The 27,085-nt window shown below is 46.6% G+C and overlaps 1 protein-coding gene across 10 annotated transcripts in view; it reads left to right on the top strand.

Annotated features, from left to right (window-relative positions):
* Nav1 (neuron navigator 1) overlaps positions 1 to 27,085 on the top strand; it is a 255,598-nt gene that overhangs the window by 168,504 nt on the left and 60,009 nt on the right. Inside the window, exon 1 of one of the 10 annotated variants that reach the window (XM_047520683.1) lies at positions 10,893 to 11,067. The exons of the other annotated variants lie outside the window; for them this stretch is intronic. Coding sequence (XP_047376639.1) covers positions 11,015 to 11,067 — 53 coding nt within the window. The 5' untranslated portion in view covers positions 10,893 to 11,014. Of the gene's footprint in view, positions 1 to 10,892; positions 11,068 to 27,085 lie in introns of those variants that run through there. 10 annotated transcript variants of the gene reach the window in all.

The raw sequence follows: 27,085 nt of genomic DNA, 5'->3' as shown, positions 1-27,085 counted from the left end.
TGCTGAGGCTGACTTTGAACTCATGATGCTCCTGCCTCAGCCTCCCAGGCTGCTGGGATTGTAGGCATGTGCCACCGCGTCCAGCTCATGCAGTGTTCTTATGTGGGACACGATGCCCTTCTGTGGCTTGGGATCTGGGCTGGGGGTACAGCATGCAATTGTGCAATCAGCTAAGTTAATTGTGCACAGGATCACATGAGTGGCTGTGACCTCTTTCCCATCATGACCTAGCGAGTTGGGCTCTCTGTGCCTTACCCTGACATATGCTTCTTAAATTCGAAGAGTGCCTCGGGCTGGTGGCTTATTCCTTTTTTTTTTTTTTTAAATCCTGCTGTAGCACAGTACACAGACCAGGTAATTTAGGAAAAACGGAGATGTATTTCTTATGGCTGTGGCAGCTGGGAAGTCCAAGACTGCAGGGCCACATCTGTTGAGGGTCTTCTTGTTGCATCATCTCATGGTGGAAAGTGGAAGGGCCAGAGAGTATGCACAAGAGAGAAGGGGCCTAATTCATCCTTTTCTCAGGCACCACTCCCACAATGACCAGCACCCTGCCCTAGTAACTGCATTAATCCATTCATAAGGGCAGAGCCCACATGACCTAATCACCTCCCTTTTTTCTCGCAGTGCTAAGGGTTAAACCCAGGGCCTTACACCTGCCGGGGCAGGTGCTCTATCACTGAGCCACAGCCCCTAATCCTCATTTTTTTTTTTTTTTCAGTCGTAGATGGGTACAATACCTTTTTTTTCATGTGGTGCTGAGGATCGAACCCAGTGCTTCACATGTGCTCGGCAAGTGCTCTACCCACAAGCCCAGGCCCCCTAATCACCTCTTAAAGGTCCTATATCTCAGCACTGTGACACTGGGGTTCTCAACAATACATGTACCCCCTTTTTGAGGACCACAAGGAAAGGATTTGAGTGCAGGTGGTTTCTTTGGAGTGGATGGGGAATCGGTTAGGAAGGAGAAGGAAGAATGAAGGTGCGGGTTCCTGCTGCAGGCACCCGGAGCGCAGGGCTTTCTGGGAGGTTATGTGGAGTCATCTCACAGTGCCCCATCCAGAAGGCAGAGAAGCCTGGATATTTATCTTTCTTTCTTTCTTTTTCTTTTTCTCCCTTTTTCTTTCTCCTCTTCTTTTTTTCTTTCTTTTTTTGGGTGGTACTAGGGAAGTGCTCTACCACTGAGCTACATGTGTACCCCAGCCCTTTATTATTTTTATTTTTAGACAAGTTCTCACTAGGCCGATCACAGATCGCAAGTTTGTGATCCTCCTTCCTCAGCCTCCGGAGTAGCTGGGATTAGAGGCGTACCCCCCATCTTGGATTTTTATCTTTCAACTCCCAACTTCATGATTCCCTGAGGGCAGTTCCCAGGGGCACTGAGTCAGCATCTGTAGGCTGCCCCCCAGAGACTGAAGGAAGTCCCTCAGAATGGGTCACAGGTGCTCGTGAGAGTGCTCAGCTGAGTTTATGGGGACAGTGACTGCAGAGAGGACACCGGTGGGACACAGACACCATCAGTTATAAAGAAGGAAGGTTGGAAGCAAGGCAGGGAAGGAGGGTGCAGAATCAGATTCCAGGGGCCGATGGGAAGGAGGGGAACCCCTGACTCTCAAAACAACCCTTAATTCTTAAACAAAACAGCAGACAGTACTCCCAAATCTGTGCAGAGTAAATAGGTGTCTTAGTGTCTGTTCATACCCAACAAGGTGGGGGGAAGGGTAGAGTAAGCCAGGTGTTGCAGAGGGACTGCAGGATGTATGCTAGTTGCCATAGCAACTGATGCCAATGGAAGAGCGGGCCCCCTCCTCTGGGTGTCCTACTAACCTACAATTGAGCTGCTGGAATTCTCACTGAGCGTGATGACATACAATTTGGTTGACAACCAGGATGGATGGGAGCTGAGGAAGCTGTTGAGATGGGTTTGACTTTTCCCTGCCAGCCCTGCCCACCTGTCTACCTGTCCTTTTTTCTCTCCTTTCTGACTGTCAGCCTCCTCCTTTGCTCCACACCCTTATGTTCTGTGATAAGCCATCTGGGCTTATGTGGAGCCTGGAAGTCCCATGTGATTTGATATTACCAAAAGAGCACAAGTTTGGAACTATGACAGACTGTTTAGATCCCATCTCGGTGGCTCCGGGAAAGCTGTTTATTCTGAGTAAGACTAGCAATATGGGAGTAGGTTTGCTGTTAGTATATAATGGTATATAGTTTATATAATATGCTTGGTATATAGAAGGTATATAGTAGGTGCTTCATAGATTTTAACTCCCTGCCTTTTCGTTGGTTTCTGAAACATCAAAGCTATAAAGGCCATTTGTGCAATGGAACTTTTCTACCTCGGTGGTGAAACCCAGTTGCCCACTCGTCTTTGCCAAATCCCTTCCCTTCAGAGAGCCTTCCCCAATTCATCCACTGTGGTATGGTTGCTATGTGAGTCAGAGTAGTCTTGAAACTCATGTGCATGATTTGTATTGTAGTAACTTGTGCTTTTAAGATTTTTCTAACAATTGTATAGCACATAAGTTTTACGAAATAGTAATATGGCATTATCTTATTTAATCTTAACAGTGTGAATTAGATAGTCTCTCCCCAGATTTACAAGAGAGGGAACTGGAAGCCAGCTTAACTGACTTGGCAGAACTGAATTGCATAACTTGAAAGTGGCAGCATCAGAGCAGAATCCCGTCTTTCTGACTCTTTCCAGCATACCCACTGCCTTGCTGTGTGTCCCTGAAGCCTGGGGGCATGTCAGGGACAGGGATCATATGTTTTCCACTGGAGTAAGAGCTTTCCAAGGATAGAGATCCTGTCTTCTTTCTGTTTTCACTCAATTCAGCAGCCTGGGTTCTTAGGCCATGCTGTTGACTGACATTGTTAGAGACCCCCTCCTGGAATGCCCCTAAGTGACCTTCCCATCTTCCTTGCTTTGGGTAGCCACAAATGTGGCCACAGTCAGGAGCTCTGGGCCAACAGCAGAAGGAGCAGCCCAAACCTCTGTGAATACCAGTCCTTGTTTGACTTAAGCTCAAAGGCTGAACTGTCCCAGGATGTTCATGAGGGGCCAGCTCTGGCCTCTGGGCTATCAGATGTCCCTGGCCAGGCAGAAAAAGACCATTCACTGCAGTCAAATAAAGGCCAGCAGTCCAGGCAGAAGACTAACTGGGGTACCCAAAGAGTTGCAGACTGAATTGTTCTTACCTATATATAGGGACAATAAAGGAACAATACAGGCAGATGCACAAAAATATGGATTTGAAAGGCAAATAGAAAGGAGTCGGGCCCCCAGAGACCCAAAGCACGTAGCTACCTGAAACAGATCAACACTCACTGAAGATGCTGGACAGGGTCATGGAGAGAGAAGGTAGGGAAGACTGACGTGGGGGCATACGCCTTAGGTGAACAGAGCCAGCACGTTCGTGATGTGCACACCAAGGAGCTGGAATGAGAGACAGACACTGTGAGATCCATCTGAGCACTTGTATGAGAGGTGCTGGATACAAAGAGGCTGTGTGTGCACAAGATCAGTTGAGGATATGCCTGCTGATACTCAGGGATTGTGCAGTGGCCAGAGAGGCACAGCGGGTGTCTGAAAGGTGGAGGGGCTTCCAGAGAGGGGTGAGTGATCCTGCACTCAGCCTGGGGGACAAGTGGTTTCTCACCAGCCCATCCCCGCTTCTCCCTTAGCCAATTCATACTCAAAGTGACCTGTCTTGTGTTCTCTCTTCTTTCTTGTGGGGCATCTCCAGCCTGGGAGATAAGGACACGTCTTTGACCTAGTTCCTGTCCTCTTGCCCTGACTGCTCACTCCTCTAGCCCCTTTCCTCGGCCCTGCTTCTCCTTGGTCACCTTTCCCAATCTCTCAGTCTTCCTGCATTTCTATGTCTGGTTTCTGTCCTGGCCCCCATGAGTTTGATGACAAGGGGCGGTTCAGGAATGACACTATCTACACATGCCTGGCCATGTGGACAGACTCTGGTGGTGGGACTGCTTGCAGCAGGGGTTCCCAGGATTGCTGACATTCTGCTGAGTGTAATTATGAGGGACAGGGCTTATCTGGTTGTCACTGTCCCTTTCCAAGCCATGAGTTTCTGAAGAGGGGCTCCGGGGAATAGCAGCTGCTCCAGGCGCATGCAGGGGTGAACTTTCCCCAGATGTTCCCGGTTTTCCGAATTTAGCCAGAGCAAGGAGCTCGCTGTGTGAGGCTCCAGCTGAGCGATCTCATTGAAATCTGGGAGGCAGTAGCTATACGATGTCTATGTCCCTGCCAGTCCCTTTGGTGAGTTTCCTCTTCTTGGAAGGCAAAGTATATGGAAATTTCTGCAGACCTGGATTCAATTTTCAGTTTGATATTCACTGCTTACGTGACCTTGGGTATTACTTAGCATCTTTGTGCTTTGGTCTTTATTGTCTGAAAGGAAAGATGATGCTAACATCTCCTTGTAACACTTGTTCATACATTCAGTAAGTAGTTATAGAGTACCTGCTGTATACCAGGCACTGTGGATGCACCAAGAGAAAAAAAAAATGGACATTTTTCTTAAACTCATATGTGAAAAAAAAAAATGACCATAAGCAAGCAAATGGATATATAAAAATGCATAATAGTTTAGGTGGTACTGTGTATCTTAAGCTGAATAAAGGGCAGAGAGTGATGGGGTGGGGCCATTTGAGATAGGGTGATCAGGGAAAGCTTGTTTGGCCAGTGATGCAGATAACTGAGGTTAGAGCCATCCAGCAAACGGCGGAGTCTGTGCAAAAAGCCTGAGGCAAGAGCGGGCATATGTTCAAGGAACCACAAGGAGGTCAGTGTGGCAGAAGCAGAGTAAACAAAGGGAAGAGTGGTCAAAATGAGGTCAGGAGGTAGGCGGGGCTAGGTGTGCCATAGTGAAGACTGTGACTTCTCGGTGAGAGGAGAAGCCATTGAGGACTTCAGGAGAGGGGCGATACAATCCACCCGTGTTCAGAGGGGCAGTCTGGCTGCTGTGAGAAGAGATCACAGGGAACGAGGGAGGACAGTCGGCTGCTGTCCCCTCAGTGACTCCTCCTCCTGAGGGTCCCTCAGGCCCCTACTGGCATAGCAGCCTCTCACTTCCCTTCCTATCGTCCCGACCCATGCTCTCAAACCACACAAAGGCACTGATGGCGTTGGCATGGCAGAGGCAGGATGGTAAGCTAGCCTAAGACGGTAGCTCACTATATAAGACCTGGTAGGGGCTCCCCTCTCTGCTGCCGTTCCCAGCTACAGGGGTGGTGGGAAAGCCAGGTCTCCTCAAAGGTTATGTAAATATTTGCTGAGCAGTAACACAGCTGAGAGCAGGGCCCCTTCCTCCAGCTGGTTCACTTGCCACCCTAGAGAAATCTCAGCTGGGATTAGGGCTGGACTTTGGAACACTCCACTGTGCATCTACTGACTCTCCATGCCCCCGATTCAGACCGTCCCATCGACCGACCTTCACAGTCTTTCAGTCTGAGCCTCAGACTGGCCCCAGGGAGGGAGTTAACAAGAAATGGTACTACTGTCTGTTAGAAAGATCCCTGGCTCAGGAATCAGGACGCCTGAGTCATGGAGGGATCTCGAACACATCACTCGAGTGTTCTGGGCTTTGTTTCCTCCTCTGTGAAATGGAGGGGGTTGAACCAGGAGACCCCTACAATCCTTTTCAGTTCTGACTTCCAGGACTCTGTCTGAATGAACTGGGTCTGGTCCAGGCTACCTGGCACCTCTTCCTCAAAGGGCCTGGAGGTTGGTGAGGAGAGGCAGCAGCCTTGCTGGGTCAGAGAGGAGAGGAGGAAAGCTCACCATGCTCACCGGCAAGAAGCTCTGGAAGACTCAGCAGTGCTAACAGGTCAAGAAATTCACTGGAAGCTGGGCATGGTAGCACACATGTAGCCCCAAATGCCCAGGAGGCTAAGGCAGGACGATCATTTCGGCCCAGACTGGGCAATGCAGTGAGACCCCATCTTAAAAAAAAAAATAAAAAGAAAAAAGAAAAGAAAAGAAAAATCACTGATGACTCCTGACTTGGGACTAGTGTCATCATGGCTTCCAGACCTATGACCAAACTGACTACTTTAAGCCACTCTTTGAACTTCTTTTGGCTTTTACTTTTCCAAAGCAAGTATAATAATATAGCTTCACTTTAGATCCCTAGGTTGTTTGAAAATAGAATAAAATTATCCATGTGCTTTAAAAACTAATGCTACCCAGAGGCTGGGGATGATTGTTTTAGACATTTCTATTAAGGTCACAAAAGATGATTCTCTAAGGACTCAGTGGAGTCATTGTGGGATCTGGGGTAGGTTTTTGAAAGCTGGGGTCAGGGGATGTGACCAGATAATTACACATGGAACCCATTATGGTAAGGGTTCGTTCGCTCTCCCAAATCCTGTCTCCCCCTTCCTCGCCCTTCCATTCTGGTTTAATTCTTTCTCTTCCTTTTCACTTCACTTTATGCCTGCCTCTGCTAAGATACTACCAGCTTAGCCTGTTGGGGGTGTACATGGGTCACTGGGTCAAGATTTCACCTACAGGTCTAGAGGGAGGTTCTCTGACTAGCTGGGACTTTTGAAGGGGCAGGGGCTTTTCCATTTGAGGGATTAAATTGCTTCATAGGTGATGGGAAAGAGAAGAATGAGGGCAGTTCAAGGGACAGAGTGGTGGATACCCACCCTGAGGCCCTCATCTTCTCAAGGGTCTCATATCTGAGGCTCACCAGAAATCAAGTGTGTAGCCAGCTCCCAGACACGCCCAAGCAAATGATGCTGGACTTAAGAGCGTACCAAACTGCCTGGCAAGTTCCTCTTTTTTTCTTGCCCCTCTTAACCAACCACATCAAACCTTGAGGGAGACAACCAGAACCCCCCACAAATTATCTTTGGATGTTTGTTGAAAATGGAAACTTTGCCAGGCATGGTGGCACACACCTGTAATTCTAGCAACTGGGTAGTGGGGTGTGTGTGTGAGAGAGAGAGAAAGAGAGAGAGAGAGAGAGACACAGACAGAGAGACAGACAGACACTGAGGTGGGAGGATCACAAGTTCAAGACCAGCCTTGGCAACTTAGTGAGACCCTTTCTCAAAATAAACATAAAAAGAGCTGGGGATGCAGCTCGGTGGTAAAGTGCCCCAGGGTCCAGTCCTCAGTACCCCAGTACCAAAACAGGAAATGGAATCCTGACTGAGAGGAATTTGGGATTGAACCTAGGTGACTCCAGAGCGGGCAGGGAGAAAGAATCACCCCCCCACACACACACACATACAGAAATCTGCTGAGGGACCTCAGGCACATTAGTCTGAGTTCTGCCCTTGCTTTGCACATTTCATGACCTTTCTATGCCTCAGTTTCTCCCTAGTAGAAAGTAGTTCTGATGGTGCTGGCAGGGGGAAAAAAAAATGAGATCATGGCTCCCAAAGGCTCTTTGAAGAGAAGCACCCGAGTAGCACAGAGGAGCCCTATCTGAGATAGACGGGCCTTTTTCTTCTTGCCTTCTTGGCTGGGTTTTCTTTCTGGAAAAGTGCCTGACTCCCAGCTCCCTTTCAGCAGGTGTCTTCCCCCTCCACCATGTGTGCCTCAGCTGTCCCCTGCTCCCTCTGCTGCAGGCTTCAATCATGCAGCCTGGGACTCAGAAAGAAGAGCTCAAAGTCACTCTGCATGCCCCCCACCACTGTAGTCAAGGCCACCGTATCACCCCGTCTGCCGCAAACCCCCCCCCCCCGCCCCGTGATGGGCAAGGTCAGGGCCTCTTCAAGCACAGGAGCAGGGCCAGTGACAGGGAGGCTGTTTTCCTGTCTTCACAAAAGCCCCCAGACAGCCTTTCTCTTCAGTACCACTGTCCAATTTCCCAAAGTGCCTTGACCTGTGGGCTGAAAATAGCAGGTGCTAATTTGCATGCTATTTATTTAAGTAGCAAAGCCTTTGGGACCCTGCCCCTTCCCTGTAAAAGCCTCCCCTCTACCCCTCGCCCCCCTATCCCCACTAGCCTCTGCCAAGCAGGAAGGTGGACACTACCAGGGCACTCACTCGTCCTCCCCATGCAGAAGGAAACAGTGGAGGAACCTCAGATTCTGTTAGGTTCTGGCAGCTCAGGAACCAGCCCAAAGTGGAGGACGTTTAGAGATACTCAGCCCAGAATCCTCTGAGAGCCCCTCCCTTGGGCTAAGCAGCTGACTGAGACTTTGTTTCAAGGTCTTTGGTCCCCCACCCCCTGTGGTGGGGGGTGGGGGAGAGGGCGGGGAGGGTGAATGGACAGGTAGACAGGTGGTCAGGCATGAGGAAGAGGGATAGGGCCACATAGGCTCTGGGGGGGGGGGTGAGGGAGTGTTTAGCGACAGTTCCCTGCAAGACACCCCCTCCCTTCAAGTAAACTCCCCCTGCCTTACCCCTTCCAGGCCTCAAATCTCTTTTCCCCCACCTCTGCCCAGAAAGCCACAAAGGAGGAAAGCTTATGGAAAACCTACAGCCAGATCTGGAGAACAACATCCCCTGCTGAGGACATTCCTCTGGCTGAGACAGTCATTTTACTTAGACTGAGACTAAAGAGAATCCCTTATGGCTGTTGCTGTAAGCTGTTCCCCAGATGACCCAAGCTAGCTCCAGCACAGCTGCGGGGACAGACCTCCCTAGGGAATGAATTGCACTTTCCCTCTGTTTAGGGTGATGGTAAGGATGGGAGGCCCAGGACAGCATGGGGAATGGAGAGGCAAGATAGGGGCTTGGTCCAGGGACAGCATTCTGGACTGAGATAGAAGAATATGCTAGAAAGAACCATCTGCCTTGCTCTGATTTCCCTCAAAACTAGTCTGCTTGGAAGCTGGTACTTCTTCTTACCACTCAGGACAGAGGGAATAAAAATCTATTTCCTCCCATGCTATTCCCACCCCTGTCTTGTCAAGGAGTAGTCTGAGGGATCCGTGCTAGGATCACTGTAGCTTTTGACTCACCTTTGATCTGAAAGCATATTTGGAAAACTTGGCCCCTGTGTGTACCCTCTAATACAAAACCAACCTCCCGAGTCAGACTGTTCAGGAATCCAGAGACCGTCCCTCTGCTGAGGTCTCCACTCTTTAACTGAGACTTACCAGATGCTGTGCCACATACCTATAAACCCAGCCACTCAGGGGGCTAAGGCAGGAGACTTTTGAGGCCAACCTTGGCAATTTAATGAGACCCTGTCTTAACACACAAACACACACACACACACACACACACACACACACACACACACATACACAGCTGGGGATGTGGTTCAGTGTTAGAGTGGTGCTCCTGGGTTCAATCCCCTGTATCCAAACATACAAACAAACAGGGATTGTGGCTCAGTAGTAGAGTGCTTGCCTAGCATGTATGAGGCACTGGGTTCCATTCTCAGCACAAAATAAAGGTCTATGGACAACTAAAAAATATTTAAAACATACAAAACGGGGGTTCATCCCTGTAGAGCTGCAGCCCTGGTCAGTGCTGCTGGACAGTCAGAGGACTGGGGCAGATAGATGTGAACGGAAAAGGGCCAGTGCTAAGACTCAAAGCACCATCCACGCTTCCTTAAAGGCTGAACGAGAGGGAATCCAGGAATGCAAATCTTAACTCTCTCAACCTTTGTGAAAACTGAGGTCCAGAAAGCTAAAGGGTGTGCCATGACAGGCCTAAGAGAACAGGTGTGGCCCAGTTGCTCCAAACCGCCCAAACACCAGAGGCAGCACTTTGGGGTTATTGGTCATCTTAGTTCAGTACTTTGGGGGGAGGGGTCCTTTAAAAGAAGTAATCACCATAGTTGCTTTTGTTGCTTAAAGAACTGCTGATGCAATCTATCAGTTTCTAAAACATAGTCTTTTCAGCTTGCCTAGTTCACCCTGGGATGGGCACCCAACCTTAGTCAGGTAGCCCCTTCCAGGAGCAGAGGAAGGAGCAGAGGAAGCAGGAGGGAGGGCAGTCATCCTGCCCCCCCCCCCCAGCTCTCTTTTCTCTTTGACAGAGTTAGTTACAAGGTGGTCCCTGAGGGGAGAGGGAGGATCCTATTTGAAGGGACCTGCTACTGATCCTGCTTTTTTTTTTTTTTTAAACCCTACACGAAAATCTTCATGTCTTTGGATCCTTTGCTTCCTAACCAGTTCGTTGAAAATGCCCCTGGGATGAAGGGACCCCCTGGAGTGGAGTGATGTGAGCTGCTCCTTGGCCAGGGACAAGCACACTTCTCACCTTAGCTGTGGTCTGCTGCATGTTGGAGAGATGTTAGGTCCCACCCTCCGCGGGTATCAGGACTTCCGGCAGATGCAACCTACCATGCCCCCTCCCCACCAGAAGGTTCCTGATCCAACCTCTGGCAATATGTAGGCCCCTCTGACCTTCACCCCTACCACACCCCATCTAAACCTTGTTTTAGGCGATGCACTGATGCCATGTTCAATTTTGACCAATTTTTAAAAACCTAGAAAGAGGCCAGAAGAGGCTAGGCAGAAGCCCTCTGCGGAGCGGGTTCTGCCCAGGCCTCCCCAGCCTGGTACCCACCGGTGCACCTCGGCTGGAGAGACCTGCAAGTGCCCCGCAGCTCACGCCCCCTTCTGCCTGCGCAGTGCGAGTCTGAGCGCCCCAGGGACCGGACCGCAGCTGGCATCCCAGGGGTTAACTCCGGAGCAGCCAGGTGGAGGTCGAGGCCCCCAGCCCTTTTTTAAACCTCCGGGCTTCCGAGGCCACCGGAACGGTGGAGGCTGCGGTGGCTCTTTGTCTACCTGCTCTGGGCGTTAAAGAGCCCGCTCGCAGCCTGCATCGCCCGGGCTCGGGACAGAAGTCAGCGACGGGGAAATAGGGCTCTGTCGCTTTAAGTACAGCTGGAGCCGTAAGTACGAGCCCGGCTGTGGGGAGAAAAGGGAGCGGAGGGCCGGCGAGGGTTCGGTTTCTGGCCCTCCTCGTGGTCGGAGGCTCACATCTTGTCGGGTGTCCGCCGCGTGTCGAGCGAGGGCAGTCCCGAGGGTCGCTGGGTGCCCACCCGGTGCGCGGCCGCCTGAGCCGGGGAAGATGCTCCATCTGCCCTTGCCCAGGTCGGGAAGGACAGTGAATTTCCCCCGCAGGTAAGCGCCCCCCGCGGCGGCCGGCCAGCCGGGTGGGGTTTGCGGCACGCGCAGCCCCGACACCCCGGCCCCTCGGCAGCTGCAGCTTCGGGGGCGGTGGGTGTGGGGTCCGCAAGAAGGAGGGTCTTGGCCGCGCTCCTTCTGCCAGAAGGAGGAGTGCCAGCGCCGCCGGAGCCTTCTGGCTCCTCAACATGCTGGAACCTTCTGGCCGCCCACCATTTGTTGGTATTGGGGCCGAGGGGTCTAGAGAGGGGAGAGGGGAGGAAAGGCGCTGAGACCCTCGGGAGACCTGGAGGGACTGAAACAATAGCACAACTTGATGGAACTTCGATGGTCGCCGCTGCAGCGTGCGAGGGTCGGGGTCCTCAGGGACCAGGCGGGCATATGGCGAGGGACCTGCGGCGCAGGCCGACTCAGCCAAGGCTCCAGCTGATCCCGGAAGCACCGGGGGTCGTCTTGGGGTGAAAGGAGGTGGTGGGAGGCGGAAGGATGGGGGAGGGGCGTGTAAGAGCGAGGGCTTTGAATTTGTGACCCCACAGCTGGTTGGATCCCTCCAGGAGTGAAGCTTGGGACTTTAGTCTGGGAAAGGGTAAAAATTGAGAGCCCCAGTGATTTGAGGAGTCCCACTGTGAGGGACTGCAGAGCAGTCCTGTAAGGTGAGGACGTGCACAGAGGCTCCTTCATAAAAGGGAAGTAAATGTGACCACAGCCAGCCCCAGGACCCTCTGAGCTGACTTGGAAACTGGCTTCCACGGGAGGGTTAGGAAATTCCAGCCGCCGGAGAAAGAGGGCTGGTGCTTTCTGGTTTTTTGGGGAACTTCCCACCTCGTGGCAGGAACCCCTGTATAACACTCCATCCTCTCAGCCTCCTTCAGACCTGGCAGCCCTTGGGAGGTTGGAGGTCAGGGAGCTGAATGGGAGGCCCCATGCACTGTGCTGTGGCCACGCCCACACCAAACCTCTCTGCCCTCTGAGCCCCAACAGCCCAGACTTGCACCCTGTAACAAGCTCCTGGTTCCTTGGAGGAAACCCCAAGTACTCTCCTGGGGCTCAGTTGCAACCCACTACACAAAGGCCTAGTTAAGAGCAAAGCATTGGGCAAAGCTTGGGAAGGGAGAGACATCTGCCTCAGTGCCTTCCTACTGCAGGATGGAGGCACCAGGCCCCTTGGAAGCCAGAGTACTGCTTCCCCGAACTTTTTGTCCCCTACCACGGTACATAGACTGCAGCCTTGCAGCCCCTCTGGAATGTGATGACTGGTAAGATTGCTAAGATGACTGGTGGGGGTTGTCATAAAACAAAGCAGTTCATGCATAGACAATAGATCCATTTAGGGACCCCTAGGGATTCTTTCTTCAGGTGAGATCTTGGGCTGAGCCTGCAAAGCTCAGAGGGCCCTGAAGAAGTAGAGAAAAGGGGCTTTTCAAACTGCCAGTCCCACTTCCATGGCTGTCACTCCAGTTAGAACCTACTTAGAATTCACTCATGCTGTGCCCAAGGAAAATTGTCACCCAATCAAGATTTGCACTGACTCTACTCTTTGCTGCTGGAAGGTACAAAAATCCTCTTATGTGACTCCTGAGCCCTTTCCGTGAGCCCATTATCACCTCTTCCTGCACAGCAATCTTTTCTAGCATTCTCCAGGGAGAATACCATTTTTTTTGAATTGGTATTCTCCCTGCCCTCTTCCTCAGCCCCACCCTTCCCAGGGGAACCTGGCCTTTGTAGAGTGATCTTAGTGTCCTGTCCTGGGGGCACAGCTGTTGAGAACTTGTCTAGCTTTTTACCAGAAACATTTTCTGGGCAGGTGTGCCAGGGCGGGGACCAGTCTGCCATAGCCCTGGGAGAGAAACAGGTCACGTTACACCTCCCCAGCCGGCTGCCTGCCTGCCGGGGTGGGGCTGGGTTGGGCCTGTGGTTTCTTTTCCATCCTAGCCCAAGAGTTGCAGGCAGAGAGAAGGGATGTTGTAAAGTGCAGGTCAGTCCTGGAATTGCCACACTTCAATTATAAACTTTAACAAGCCTGGCTCCGGTCCATGGAGGGGGAGCCGAACTGAAGCCTTTGCTCTGGGGACAGCTTGAAACCTTCCCTGTAAATGATGTTTGGCTGAGGCCAGCGGGGGGGTCAGGGGGATCAAAGAAACGCTTTCTCTACAGGCTCAGGGTCCCCTTAAATCTCCAAAGGAGGCACCACTGGGAGGATGTGGGGATACAGGGTGAATCACTTAATTGGCCCTCAAGTGTCTCCACGGCCAGCGTTTTTGAGTGAGCTGAGCTCTGACCCCAGTGCCTCCATTTGCCCTAGAGAAGATGCCCATCCTCCCAGATACCTGGACCTGCTGCCTCTACCATGGAAGACTCGATCCCTAAATACTCTGCTGACACACGTCGAGTGTATGGTCTCACCTGGGGACCTCTTTCTTTCTCCTTCTACCCCAGCGAATGTGGAAGCCTGGAGTCCAGGCATCCTGTCCATTCTGCCCTCCTGCACACCACCTGGAAAGGACCCTCAGGTGAAGCCTGGGGATCAGGGAGAACAAGACCTGTTTACTGCATTTGCCTGACCCCCAGAGAGACTTCCTAGGTCAGAGGGCTTTGATTTGGCGCAAACTCAGCCTCTGTGAGAAGACAAATGCCTAGGGACAGCAATGCCAATGAGCTACTTCTCGTTAGAGGGGTTTATAGGACTAGGCACACACCCCACAGGCAAACCACACTTGCTGGCTTAACCTCTTCCTGCAAAGCCTCTGGGGAAAGAGGGGCTGAGCAGGAAGCATCTTAATAAGGAGTGCTTAGTACATAGCATTCTGCCCAACATCTGAGCAGTCTCTTTTCTCACTAAAACATGACATTCTAAAACACTACCTGTGCTAAGGCCTTTATACATGTTCTTTCATTTAAGCTTTCATTTAATCGTCACAATAACCGTAAGAGGTATAGTTTATTATTATCCCCTTTCACAGATGAAGAAACTGAGGCCCAGAGATTAAGTAAACATACTTAAAATCACAATAGAGGAATTTGTCCTCACACCTAGGTTAGTCTGACTTTAAGGCCAACCCTAACTACTGTGTGATAAGGAGAATTCTCATTGACATCAGCCTAGGCAGGACCTGGGAATGATAAATGCTGGAGTCTGAGAGGTTGGGGATAATTTGATGCCTCAGCAAAGGTTTAGGGTTGGTCTGGGACTCTAGTGGGAACGTAGTAGGAAGGTAACTAAACTTGGAGTAGTAGCCTGACCAAACGTGGAACATGCTCACTTCTGATTAGCTTTGTGACCTTACAGAGGTTATGTAGTCTATAGACTCAGTTTCCCTCTCTGTCAAATGGGCATGATCCCTAACCTGTCTGCCTTACTGGGATGGAGTAATGACAATGGGATAATATAAAGAGCAGAGAACTTTGAATATGTGAACTTTTATGACCAGTTGAGGCACCTCTCAACCTCAAGAGTCTCCTGGACTCTTTAGATTGCCTTTTTCCCTTGACATTTTTCCATCTTGCTAGGATCTAATGAGGGTACCTATCAGTATAATAATCTAGAGCTACTTGGCTCAGAGTCTATCTTTGATTTTTACTTAAGTTCTTAATTGCCCATCTTCAGATTTCTGTTCAGTCTAAAATCTATACTACTTAAGATGGCATATTTATATATCCTATTTTATGGTAATTTCCATAAATATAAACTGCTTTTTAAAACTCAAGCATTTTTCTCAGAAAGCCACCATATTCATTCAACCTTTATTATGTGGTAACTTTGTGCCATTCTCTGTGCTGGGTGCTGGAGAAGCAGAGCTGAACCCTAAGACTGACATTTATATACTTAGTAATTCACTTATTCGACACACTCTAGTGAGCACTTCAGATTCCAGACACAGTGTGGATACTGGGGATGCAATACTGAACAGGAAGACAGACATAAACTCTGTATTCAAACCTTCTAATCTTAAAATGAAAACAGGTAAATAAAAGTTAATAAACATAATTTCAAATCATGAGAACTGTAGGAGGGAATAACTGCAGGAGGATACAGTCTGCTGGAGGAGACTGAAGGAAGCAAATAACTGTGATACCAGGTCACATGTGCAGTATCTGGATGCTAGCAGGGAGGGGTCATACTTGGAGTGGTCATGGAAGGTGTCACAGGGGAGGTGAAGGGTCTGGAAGTAAAAATAATTTCCCTAATTGAGAGGTTCTGAATCATCCTCCAGATTCTCTGCTCAGACCCACCATCAGTGTGACTTCTTCAGTCATGTAGATTCTATGTCTGAGACAGAATCCTCTGAGACAATTGAATGAATAATAATTGAATGAATTTTTCACCACCCAGTACCACTAGAATTCCTATCTGGTAGCCTTTGATAGTAGTGCTGCCTCATATCCTCAGGGCCTGAGTGTCAGTGTCATCTCAAGTTAAGCTCATGATGTAATAAAATGTCCTTGGATTGTCCATGCCCTTGCCAGGAAAGCATAATCAAATAATTCTAGCCAGATGGAGAAGGTGTAGGATATGAAAATTCATCGTCAGGCTAACTTTTTTTGGATGCTCCAGGAATTTCCTAGAAATGTTTCATTCTTGGACATGGTTGGACATTTTAAATCTGAAGCCCCCTTTCCTTTGAAGACTGACTCATCATTGAAAAAGAAACATTGAAAAGAAAAGAGCATCAAATCACCCCCCCACACACACCACGTATGTGTGCAAAGTCTGGTCCTTAGTGCTGAGCACATCGAGAAAGGCTTGTTATAATTCACAGACTTATAGAGGGTAGAGCAAGTAAGAAATTCCTCACAAACTAGTTTTCCAACAGCATATTAATGCAGGTGCCACTTTAGTAGTAGATGTGTTGTTTATTCAAAAGTGGGGAGCAGAGAGGAGTGTGCACCTACCTACAGTTTGCTGGCACCACGCTGGATACTTGATTGTCTTGTTTACTCCTCCAGCTACCCTGAAAGGCTGATGGTGATATGACCATTTTTGCGATGTGAGCATATGTTCAGGGAGGGAAACTGCCTGTTCCTTGTCACAGCCAGTAAGTAGTGGAGCAGAAACACAAACCCAGCTCTGGCTCCACGAACATTCCTCTCTAGAATATGTAAGTCTGAGACGCTTGGTGCTTGAGAATAACTTTCTATTCGGGGTGATTGTTTTCTTCTTTTATTTATTCTTTGTTTTGGGGTGCTTTGTTCCAAGCTAATCCCCAACCCATTTGCATTTTTATTTATTTATTGTTTGAGATAGGGTGTTGCTAAGTTGCCCAGGCTGGCCTCAAACTTGGGCCACCATGTAGGGTTAGGAGAGCTACTAATGAACTTCCCCAACCTCCTGGGAAGTTGCTTTCCAACATATCTATATATATACATTTAGATATATGCATTATATGTATATATACACATTTATATGTATATACATATGTATATATTTTCATTATATGCTGGTAGTTTAGTCAAATTGTAAATTCTTAGAGGCCAGGAACTTTTATTCAAGTGATGTATATGTGGAATCTAATAATGGTCTTTTGATGAAAGACCAAAAAAAGCCAATAGATTATCACTATAAGAGGCTACATTGCTAGAAGTGCTGGTGCACACCTGTAATCCCAGCTATTTGGGAGGCCGAGTCAGGAGTGCAAGTTGGAGGCCAGCTTAGGCACCTTAGTGAGACCCTGTCTCAAAATTAAAAATTAAAAGGGCTGGAGATGTAGCTCAGTGGTAGAAGGTCCCTGGGTTCAACCCCCAGTACTGCAAATAATAATAACAATAATAATAATAATAATAAGCTTATCTAACAATCCATCTTTTAATATACCATATTGATCCTATGTCCTCTCACTTAGAACTCTTCAGATTGGGTTAGATCATGCTTCCTGAAATATAACAGGTACATGAGATAGAAGCAAATGCACCAAGTAAGTATTTATTAATTACCTTTTATGCGTCAATCACTAAAAAGAAAACAAGACGGCCGATTTGGGTCCACATTATGATCTGGTTCACTTGTGATGGAGTTAGGTGTGGAGTCCTGATACCAGGAATAAGAGTCACTGGAAAGAGGAGCCCAGCAAGCCAGAAACATAAAGGAAGATTGGCACCCAGGCAAGAAGCAGCACATTAGGTAGGAGGACAGTGAGAGTGGCAGATTAGTGGAAGTTCAAAAGGAGACTGCAGACAAACTTGGAGAGAGTGTTCAGGAAAGAGGAAGAAAGAGGGAGGGAGAGCCCTGGGCCTGATGCACCTTGAAAAGAATCTGTGTGGCGGTGGGATCGACAGGCAACGTGTAAAGAAACTGCCACATGAAGTCCTTCCCACTCTTTCATCTTGGCTGCCTGTCTAGGCCCCCATTCTTGAGGCGGTGCACAGCCCTGCTGGTAAGTGCATTCATGCTTTCTGTGTGAGAAAGTTATTTTTCAGGCTTGGAACATTTTCCCATGGATTATTTTCAATTCTTTTATAAGACTACACTAGACTGTCAGGTTTTGATCCCTGGGATCTGCCAACTATGTGATTTTATTTGTTTTTAATTTTTTAGAAAATTCTTTTTACTTTTATTTATTTATTTTTAATGATGTAATTTTAAAAGTAGGTTTTCAACAGCGTTAAAGCAAAAGTACCTGCCAGTGAATGGAGTTATGGCTCAAGGGCCCTCCACAAGAACAGACACCTGGGGTTACTCCTGGGTATCATGGATTTTTGAAATATTACCTGCAGACACAGTGGCTTAAACAGCAGCTGTGTTCCCAGGCCCTAGACCCGACTTCGTGATGTCTGTGATACATGGTTGGAAAGCAATGCTTGACTGGTTATCAGATCCTTGGAAATGAATGCCTTGCTCTTCTCTGGGACAGATTCCCTCATGAAATCCTGTGTTACATTGTGAAATATTTCCACATTCTGGATGTCTGTGCCATTTCTTCCTATTTCCTATATATATATTTGGTTCCCATAATTTGTACTGTTTCCCCCCACATTAATCTCTCATAAATTCTAGGTAATCATTCTTTTAACTTCCCACCTGGGGTTCTCAACCCATTTCCATGCTTGTGGCTGGGAAGTGCTTACTTCATCCAGGATCTGGAGCTCCCTTTGGCAACCCCAAAGGAGTGGGCCCCGTATATTGGAGACTTAGCAACTTTGCAGGTGCCTTCAAGACTGGATCTTGAGCAGATGGTGAATCACCTTTTCCTGGAAGGGTGGCTGTCTGAATGAGGAGAGCTCATAAAGGCCACTCTGCTCAGTTTTTTAGAGTGCATTTTAGAATGATTACCTTTAGGGATAATGAGCAATATGTTAATTAGTTAATTTTCCTTGTCCCATTACTAACAGAGCCCCCTCCCCCACTTTTATAAATTAAACGTGAGGGAGGAAGTATAATAAAAACTCCAGTTTTTCCCACGTGATTTGTAGAAATTGCTTTCATCCTTTATGGGTGCACCTCACATCTGTCATTGTCTTTCAGATGGTTTTCTTTTCTGGGTCCTCTATGGAAATCCCTGGCAAAGCTGTGGTGCCAGGGCTTGGGGCGTGTGGGTGTTGAGAAAGGAGCTGGAATCTGTGCCGCTGCACTTGAGTTACCTCAGCAGGGAACCTAGGAGTCCCCACCAGGCTCCGCCTGCCTCCGAACCCCAGGGGGTGAAAGAGACCAGCTAGTGCTCTCTCTGAGAAACTAACCGTGAGCCTCTTGCAGGAGGGAGGAAGTCATTGCTTACTCATGCGCAGCCTGGTTTAGGAGCTCTCCTGCTATCTGAGAAACTAATTCTGGGAATTTGCACAGAGCTGTTCATTGTGAAAGCAGCTTTGATCCCCAGAGTGTCCAAAAGTCCTTGGGGGGAAAAAAAAATTAGCTGTGCCAGGGAGGCAGTAGAGCCTGTAGGAACCCCCCAAAGAAGTCAGAATTCCTGGGTTTGGTGTCTGGTTTTCAAATAACAGTCTGCTCTGGCAGACCTTTTAACTACTCCATGTTTCTTTCCTAAAGCTTGAACTAACTCTAAGAACAGTTCTACCAGTAAAATGGTGCCATCCAAGGAAAATAATGCTGGTCACCTGACCTGAGCCCAAAGATTCAGGAATAATCGGAATTTTTATTTCTATCATCCGGGCTTCCTCATCCCCATGTCTAATCTTTACATTTAGCAAAGAAATTCAGAGGCGAAGCAAGGAGGGATTTGTTGAAGAGCAACAAAGGTTAGAAATGGAGCCGCGATGTGCCTTCACCTTGTGGATTTCACTCTTGTTTTCCTCAGTGGGTTCTGGGCATCCAATGCAGCAAAACCCTCTGCACCAATTTGTTCTCTCTATTCCCTGGGCAGGTGTCTTCTGCACATGGAGCCTGAGCTGCCAGTGGCCAGCTCTTTAGTGTACCTGTTCCCTCTGTTCCCACCAGTCACACTCACTGAATGCTTTCCAAGACTTGTGTGTGTTCCCAAATCTGTTGACGCCAGCTGAACTTTCATAAATTAATTATTACATCAGTTGATGCTCTAGGAACTTAAAAAGAAAGTTGTTTCTCTCAAAACTACATTGAAGAGTTTTAGAAAACTTGAGAAGGCAAATGGCTAAGAATACTTGAACTCGGCATTTGGACTTAAGGGTTAGAGGAGGTTAGAAAACTCTAGAAAGATTTTACTTTCAGATTGCCATACATCATTAAAATCTTGTTCCACTTTCAAGAAACAATTGCTGGATATAATAATGTACTGTGGGTATGGGTGTAAAGAGAGGAGCTGGAAAAACAGAAGTGTGTCAGGGAAAACTGTGGATTCTAGTACTTTCCAGGGCACTGAGGTTCACTGGCACCTTGCTGTATAATTTTCTGTAACAAGGACATACTGTTGTAAGGAGTTTGCATGTTAATGAGTACCTAGGAAAGATGTAGAAGGTCTTTCCCTGGAAGTCTTTCAAAAGAAGAAAAGCATCCATTTGCCTGAATGACGTGGTATATTGGTGTGGGGGAGAATGGCTGGGATCAAATGGTTCATGGTTTGAGGGGTAACCAAGTGGGAGGGGAGGGGCAGAGGGGACAGATGACCCCTGAGTCTCTGCCTCCCTGTCCACCAGAACAACTGTGCATGTACCTGCTTTCTAAATTGAAGGCTTCTGTTAGAGGTGGAAAAAAGGTGCCTCTTCTTTAAAATGGGCTTGAAAACTACAAGGTGAGGTCTTTTCTCTCTTTCACCACATCTATGCAAGACTGATCTGTGCTCCCTCCAAGTAAGAACAGAGAATGTATTTTTAGTGCCCAAGTCATATCTTGTCCACTCATTTTCAACTCCTTTGGGGTGATAATTGATGAATTTTATATTTTCTCAAACCTGACACTTAGTCAATGCCCAGGGGGCTGTCACCTCTAAGAGGTGCCCTGTTAGGGCTTTGTTTTTACAAATCTCAGAAAGGCAGGCAGGGATTTTTGGCACAGACCACTTTTGGAGGAGGCCTGGAGGTTGGGGTGGAATTGTGAGGACCCCTTTTCTAAACCACCAAGTAGTCTGCATCTACCCTGAATCAGAACAGAATGGAGGAAAGAGCAGGATGTTTTTGTTCTGTCTGTGGCCTGAAGGCATCTTCTCCAGAAACAGCCAGTTTGATTTTGATTAACTTTCTCTTCTTTTAATTTCAGTCTTCCTTCTTTTGACTTTTTTTAAGGATTATGCCAAAAACCCCAGACTGATCCTAAAGCCTCAGAACAGATTTCACTCTTAGTTGCCCAAGAAAAGCATGTTAATACCAAAAGTAATTTCCTAGCCAGTCATTTCCTGTGTTCTCAAACTTGTTATTTTTCCCTAAGATATGTATCTTTAGATAACAAAAACTGTTCTCCCTCTCATCCTGGGGGAGGTGAGGTGACAGGAGGCATTTTGAAGAAAGCATAATAAAAAGACCTTTTAGAGAAGCTGGGGAAAGGGGTGATGCCTTTCCAAGCGTGTTTTATATACAGCCAGTGTTGGAGTACTTTTTTTTTTCTTCTTTATATTGAAGTGAAGAGATGAAGCACCCAGAGATCTAATATTGACTTAGTCGCCGACTTGTTCTACGATTCAAGGCAAAGCTTCCAGCCTTAATTTCCCCATCTTTGAAGGAGAATGAAGGCCACCAGCAGTGAGAAGCACATAATGGACGGGAAATGATATGGAAGGAATGGAATTCTGTCTGAATGCAAAGTGCATCAGGAAGGATTTGCTGCAGAAATATGCTGTCCATTCTCATGGGGTGTTGAAAGCCTAACCAGTAACAAAAATGGTCGGGTGTCCATACTTGCAAAGCACGATGGATACTTCAAAACCCAATCCTGTAAAAACTGGGCAGGACATCTGCCTTTCAAAAATGTTTGGTGCCTCTGACATTTGCAGGTGAGGGTTTGAGAAGTTTAAATGTTTTCAGTTCCCTATTATTCTTTCCCCCATTCATTCCTCATCCGTAAGTGGGCAGAATGTCATGCCTGGGGCATATAAGTGCCTTTTTACCTTGCCTGAACACCTGTGTGTGGTTTGTTTCTCTGGAATTAGGTCTTTACTTCATCCACTTATTGGTTAAGAATTAAGATCCTTTTTGTTCTCATTCTTTTTGTTCAAAGCTTTGTAATTGGTGAGAGATGTGCTTACTTTCACATGCATAGAAAACTCACCCATAAAAATGAAGGTCTTTCACAATGCATTAGCTGGGCTTTCTCTCCAGTGCTGACCTTTGGCCCCATGCACAATGTGGTATTCAGCTGTCCTGTTCTCTGAAGTGAAAACCTTCAGAGCCCTCAACAAAGATATGTCACCAAGAGTAAGCAGTCCATGAACTAAATGACTTAAGATAAGAAGGCAGTTGATTTCAAAATAAAGATGAAGGAAAGACGTCTATAAAAATTACAATGCCCTCCAAGGCCACAGTACTGATTCCCCCTCCCCCATGGGGACACTGACGACTCAACCTTCCTTAAGACCTGGATTAAAGAAACAAGTGAACCTTCTATTCCGTGAAGAGTGGAGAATCTTAGTGGGGGAAGAAGCTATTCAGAATGCAGGACTCTAGAGGGCCTCTTGGGAACACTTCTTTTGAAATCCTTAACAAGCACTTTTACTCTAAGGGTCTCAAGGATGTAAGCACTTATAGGCTGGTTGGCAAGAAAGAAAACTTCACAAATAACACATGGTTCCAGTCACCTTAGACAAAGTACTAAGAAGGTAGTTTACAGCTTTGCCTCTCCCCCCACCCGCCCCACTTACTGCTCTCTAAAAATGTACAGAGACAGACTATGAACAAGTTTTGGGTGCTTAATTGCAAGGTTGGTTGAGGACAGGGAGACAGACAGGCGAGGTAGGGCAAAGTCATAGCTTGGTTTACACACAAACAAAATCATTTCTAAGGACTGTTCAGAATCCTTGTCTGCCAGTTGTGCAAAGACATCCAGATTTCCGTGGTGTGAGGAAACTGTTCTTTTGCTGCATCTACCTCACAGTGGTAACTTGCAAATTTTTCCCCCATGAAGCTTTATTTTTGGAGACCACTGTAATTTACATGCTGGGACCTATTATTAACTGCTAGTTTTATGCTGTTATTGGAGATCTTTACATTAGGAAAGAATGTATGGGTTGTGTTCTGAGGAAGGGAGGCTCAAATTAAAGGTTACCTTGTATAGTATCTCAGATTTGTTGAGGATCTGAGAATGAATTAGAAACCCACATCGAAAGTTCTCTTGGTCCCTCGTGACTGTCTTCCAAATGAAGTGCATTCGTGATCTAAGGAGAAGTGACTACTTCATGGGAAAGAATGATCATGTAAATACTTTTCAAATGGCTTATTTCAGAGCCACTGTAGTGTAAGTATTGCAGTTCATCCTGGGGAACAGAATTGATAAGCCTCCTGTAAGGACTACTTGCATATTTTGTGAATGTAAAAAGCAGAAGCAATTGTGCTATATTAAATTTCAGCCCGTAATTGGGTAACTAGTGAAGCCTCCTATTTAATTAAATTCCACTATCCATTGTGTGGCAGGAATATTTAGTGACCTTAAGTTTGACTACTGTCTGGGAGTAAAGAGTGAATTTGAAAGATGCAATTTCCAATGCCCTTGTTAGAATCGGCAGTGCTTAGCCTCAGTTATGTTTCTATACGGTTGTTTTCAAAGTGACATTGTTCAGCTTGAGCTAAGGGTTTCCCACAGAAATGACAAGGCTTCAGCCTTTTAGGATGGGTGAAACATTTTACACAGAATCTTACATCCAATTCTACTCTACCTTGCCATTTTTTGTCTGGTCTGGGCAAACTATGTGAAGGAAGACTTTCCAAAAGCACATCAGGTGCTACGGAAAGGATTGGCTCCTATTTGGTAGGTAGAGAGTTGTATAGGGATATTGTTAAACGAAAGATGGAGTTACTAAGGCCCTGGTGTGGTTTTTTTCCCCAATTATGAACCCCACAATAAAGCTATGAAACTCTTTGCCAGAAGTATGTATATAGTCAGTTTGATGGAGGATGCATGCCCAAAGAAGGGCAAAATGGAAGAAAGCTAGAACCTGGCATAAAATTGTTTTGAAGAAAAGCACTCAGCAGATATTGCTACAGACTCTATGATCTTCTCTAACCATTCTATACTGGGGAAGATGTTCTCATATGGCCCCTTGATTCAGTCATTCAATAGGTTTATTGTTGTTGTTGTTGTTGTTGTTTTAGCTTTTTGGATACTGGGGATTGAACTTGGGGGCACTCGATCACTGAGCCACATCCCCAGCCCTATTTTATATTTTTTTAGAGACAGGGTCTCACTGAGTTGCTTAGCACTTCACTTTCGCTGAAGCTGGCTTCAAACTTCCGATCCTCCTGTGTCAGCCTCCCGAACCGCTGGGATTACCAGCATGCGCCCCCGCACCCGGCTTCAACAGGCAGTTATTGAGAATCTACTCTGAATCAGACCTTTACACCCAACCTTTCTCACCTGGTACAGGAAGATACTCCTCATCAGAGTTGCCAGTGGAGCCCCCAGGGAATAAGTGGGAGAAGAACACTGTTAGGTCACGAGCCACATAAAATGAAAGATCAAAGTTGAAGGCGTGAGCAGAGGAAAAGGAATCTGGATAGGGAGGAACAGGAAGATGACGTTTTCACTGAAGGAAGAATTTCAGTGTTAAATGCAACTCAGAGTCAGAAAGATAGTCCTAAAATGTCCTAATTGAATAGCAATATGGAGGTCTGGTTGCTGTTGCCAGAGATGTTTGCTGCACTCTGTGCAGCAGTGGAAATGAAAGTCAAGTTCAGTGAGTGGAGGAGTAAATGTGAGGGAAGGTGGGGATGTGAGCACAAGTGGCTGAAAGGACAGAGACCACCTTACAAATGCCAGTAGAACTTGCTCACCACTGGGCTCGTGAGCTATGAAACAGCGTCGCTTGCTCTATTTGCTTTTACCCTTTTTTTTTTTTGGCATTACTAAGTATTGAACCCAGGGACACTATCACTGAGCTACATCTCCAGCCCTTTTTATTTTCTCTTTTGAGACAGGGGCTCACTGATCTGCCCAGGCTAGCCTCAAACTAGTGATCCTCCTTCCCTGGCCTCCCCAGATTCTGGGATTAGGGTGTGTACCACTCCTTCCAGCTCTGCTTTTACCTTTTTAACCTATGATCCCTATGAGGGAGGTACATTATTTTTGTTATTTGAACCACAGGATACAATTTTATTTTGTCCGGTTATATTGACTTCACAAGTTTTTTTAAAATACAGAAATAACCCATTTCATTCACCATGTATAATGGTTTCTCCAAATAAAAGTAGTGATAATCCCATATGAGTAATTTGTTATACTCATATGAAATTATATAAAAATATTTAAAAATACAATATTAGACATGGTTTTTCTAATGTCAATAAGGAAAAGAGGAATGATTTTAAATAATTTGAGATGTAACTTTAGAAAAATTAATGCCTTTAAACATTAGTAATAAGAATTCAGAGTAAAGACAACATGTTATTAATACCTTATCTTAAATATTGCCCAGTTGACATTTCACATATGACATACTCTTGCCACAACAAAATAAAAATTAAATCTTTTGCTTAAAAAGTAAGATGGAAGTTACTTTTTTTTTTTTTTTTTTAACTTGAGGCGGTTAATGATCGGCTACCAGCCTTGGTATTCAGGGTAGGAAGGCTGTGAAACTGTGTTTCATGGCCAGATATAGGCTGATTTTTATTGAGAGGCTATAACACAAGAATCATGGTGGTATTACTGGTGAGATACACTAGAAACATATGTTCTTATATGTGGGGAAAGACTCAGAAGGTGAAAATCATTAAAGGGAACTCACTCTATATCTGAAATGGAAAAGATGATCCAAAGAGGAAAGAAAAAAAAATTTTTTTTTTGTTTAATTATAGAGGGTGAACCGAATAGCTCCAGCATGAGGACGTTTCGTAACGGTTTAAATACTGCTAAGGAGCAGTGTTCTGAGAAACGTACTGAAAACAAAGGAAAAATAAACAAATGGGAGCACAGTGCAGAGCTTATATAAAAGTATTTCAGTCTTTGGTCCTCATGTGTTTTTCTAGAGTTGACTTAGTCTGTAGCACACAATCATATTTTAAAAGTTTAGTTCCCTAAACACTTCATACTTCCTTATTAATTCTGGAACAAAACCATTTTACCAACTCTCCATATGGTTTCATCTCTCTCTGCCAGAATGTCCACACAGGACCCCAGAAGTGTCTCATGGGCCTCTACATTTGATAACTTAAACATTTGACCTCTCTGGCCAAATAGGCTGATGATATACTGGGTTGTTGCCAAGCAGAGAAAACTCTCCAAATGGTCTCCTTAATAATGCTTCAAAATCCCCACTTCCTTGCTGCTTAGCTTTTTAGTCAGTATTTTGCCTTCACTAGACTCAATATGTAGAAATTCTCTGCATTTTCACCCTGAAGAAAAATTCCTTCTCCAGACCAATAGGTTTTCTCCTCTAATACATCCAACATTTTTTTATACTTCTTCTTTCTCCAGGGATTTGGAAAAGGGCACAGAACCCATAAGCAATTCCTTTCTTCCTTTCTTTCTCCTCTGACCCCTACTTGGCTATCTTTGTGATTGATCAGAAAATGATTCTTTCTTGGCCCCAAAGGTTTCCTTCTCTGGTTACAATAATAGTAGCAGGTCTGGCACACAGTATGTGAAAGCAGGCTCTCCACAAAGACACAGCTGTTAAACTGACCAATCCAGCACTTCAGGTTCTTAACCTCCCCATAATGTCATACTGTTCTGACAAAGAAGCAATCCCCATAATCTGTTCAACAATCTGCCCCTGTAACTTGACTTTTGTGTCATACATGCCATTGAACAACTGAACAAGCAACTTTCCTCAAGATCCCCGAAGGGAAAGAGTTTAAAAGTTTCTTTCAGTTTCCATGTTTGATATTCTGCCCTGATACAGCAAGATCACACACTATAGTTCATACCATAAACCACATCTCCTGTGATGTCATCAAATGATGTTCACCCGAATCAGCTGACCAGCCACACCTGTCATCAACCTGGGAAACTATTCTGAATTTATTTTTATCCAGCAAGGCACGAGAATAGCACGTTTCCTCTTGAACTCTGGTTCTTGGCAGGATTGGGCAAACAACCTCTTCTGCACAGGGAAGGGGGCCTCTAGAGCTCCCTCATATCCATGGCTAACCCAGGGCCTAATTCCAGAGCTATTTACTTTTGGCACAAATACATTCAAAAAGAGTACTGTTTGGATTTTCGCCCATGAGTTCCAAAGATTTCCTTTGTGGCCAGATGTGGCCTCTCCCTAATAAGCCTCTGGATTTTGCACCACCTTCCAAGGTGAGAGTGTAAAGGGGAACATTCTAAAGAACACCCAAGAGAGCATCTTTGCACAGACATCTGGCACCAAGAAGACCAATGGGCAATGGCTTGGGATGTTGATAGACAAGGTGAAAGGAAGCAGTGGGCGGGGCTTCTTATGATTGGGCAGGAAGCAAGCCAGAGCTGGCAGTTGTCAAGATGACCCCTAAAGCCTACCATGCGGGGAACCACAGC

Source organism: Sciurus carolinensis, chromosome 12, assembly GCF_902686445.1.
Source record: "Sciurus carolinensis chromosome 12, mSciCar1.2, whole genome shotgun sequence".
In the NCBI taxonomy this organism is placed as follows: Eukaryota; Metazoa; Chordata; class Mammalia; order Rodentia; family Sciuridae; genus Sciurus; species Sciurus carolinensis.
The sequence above is the reverse complement of the archived record's forward strand: the minus strand, read 5'-3'. Positions and strand labels throughout refer to the sequence as shown.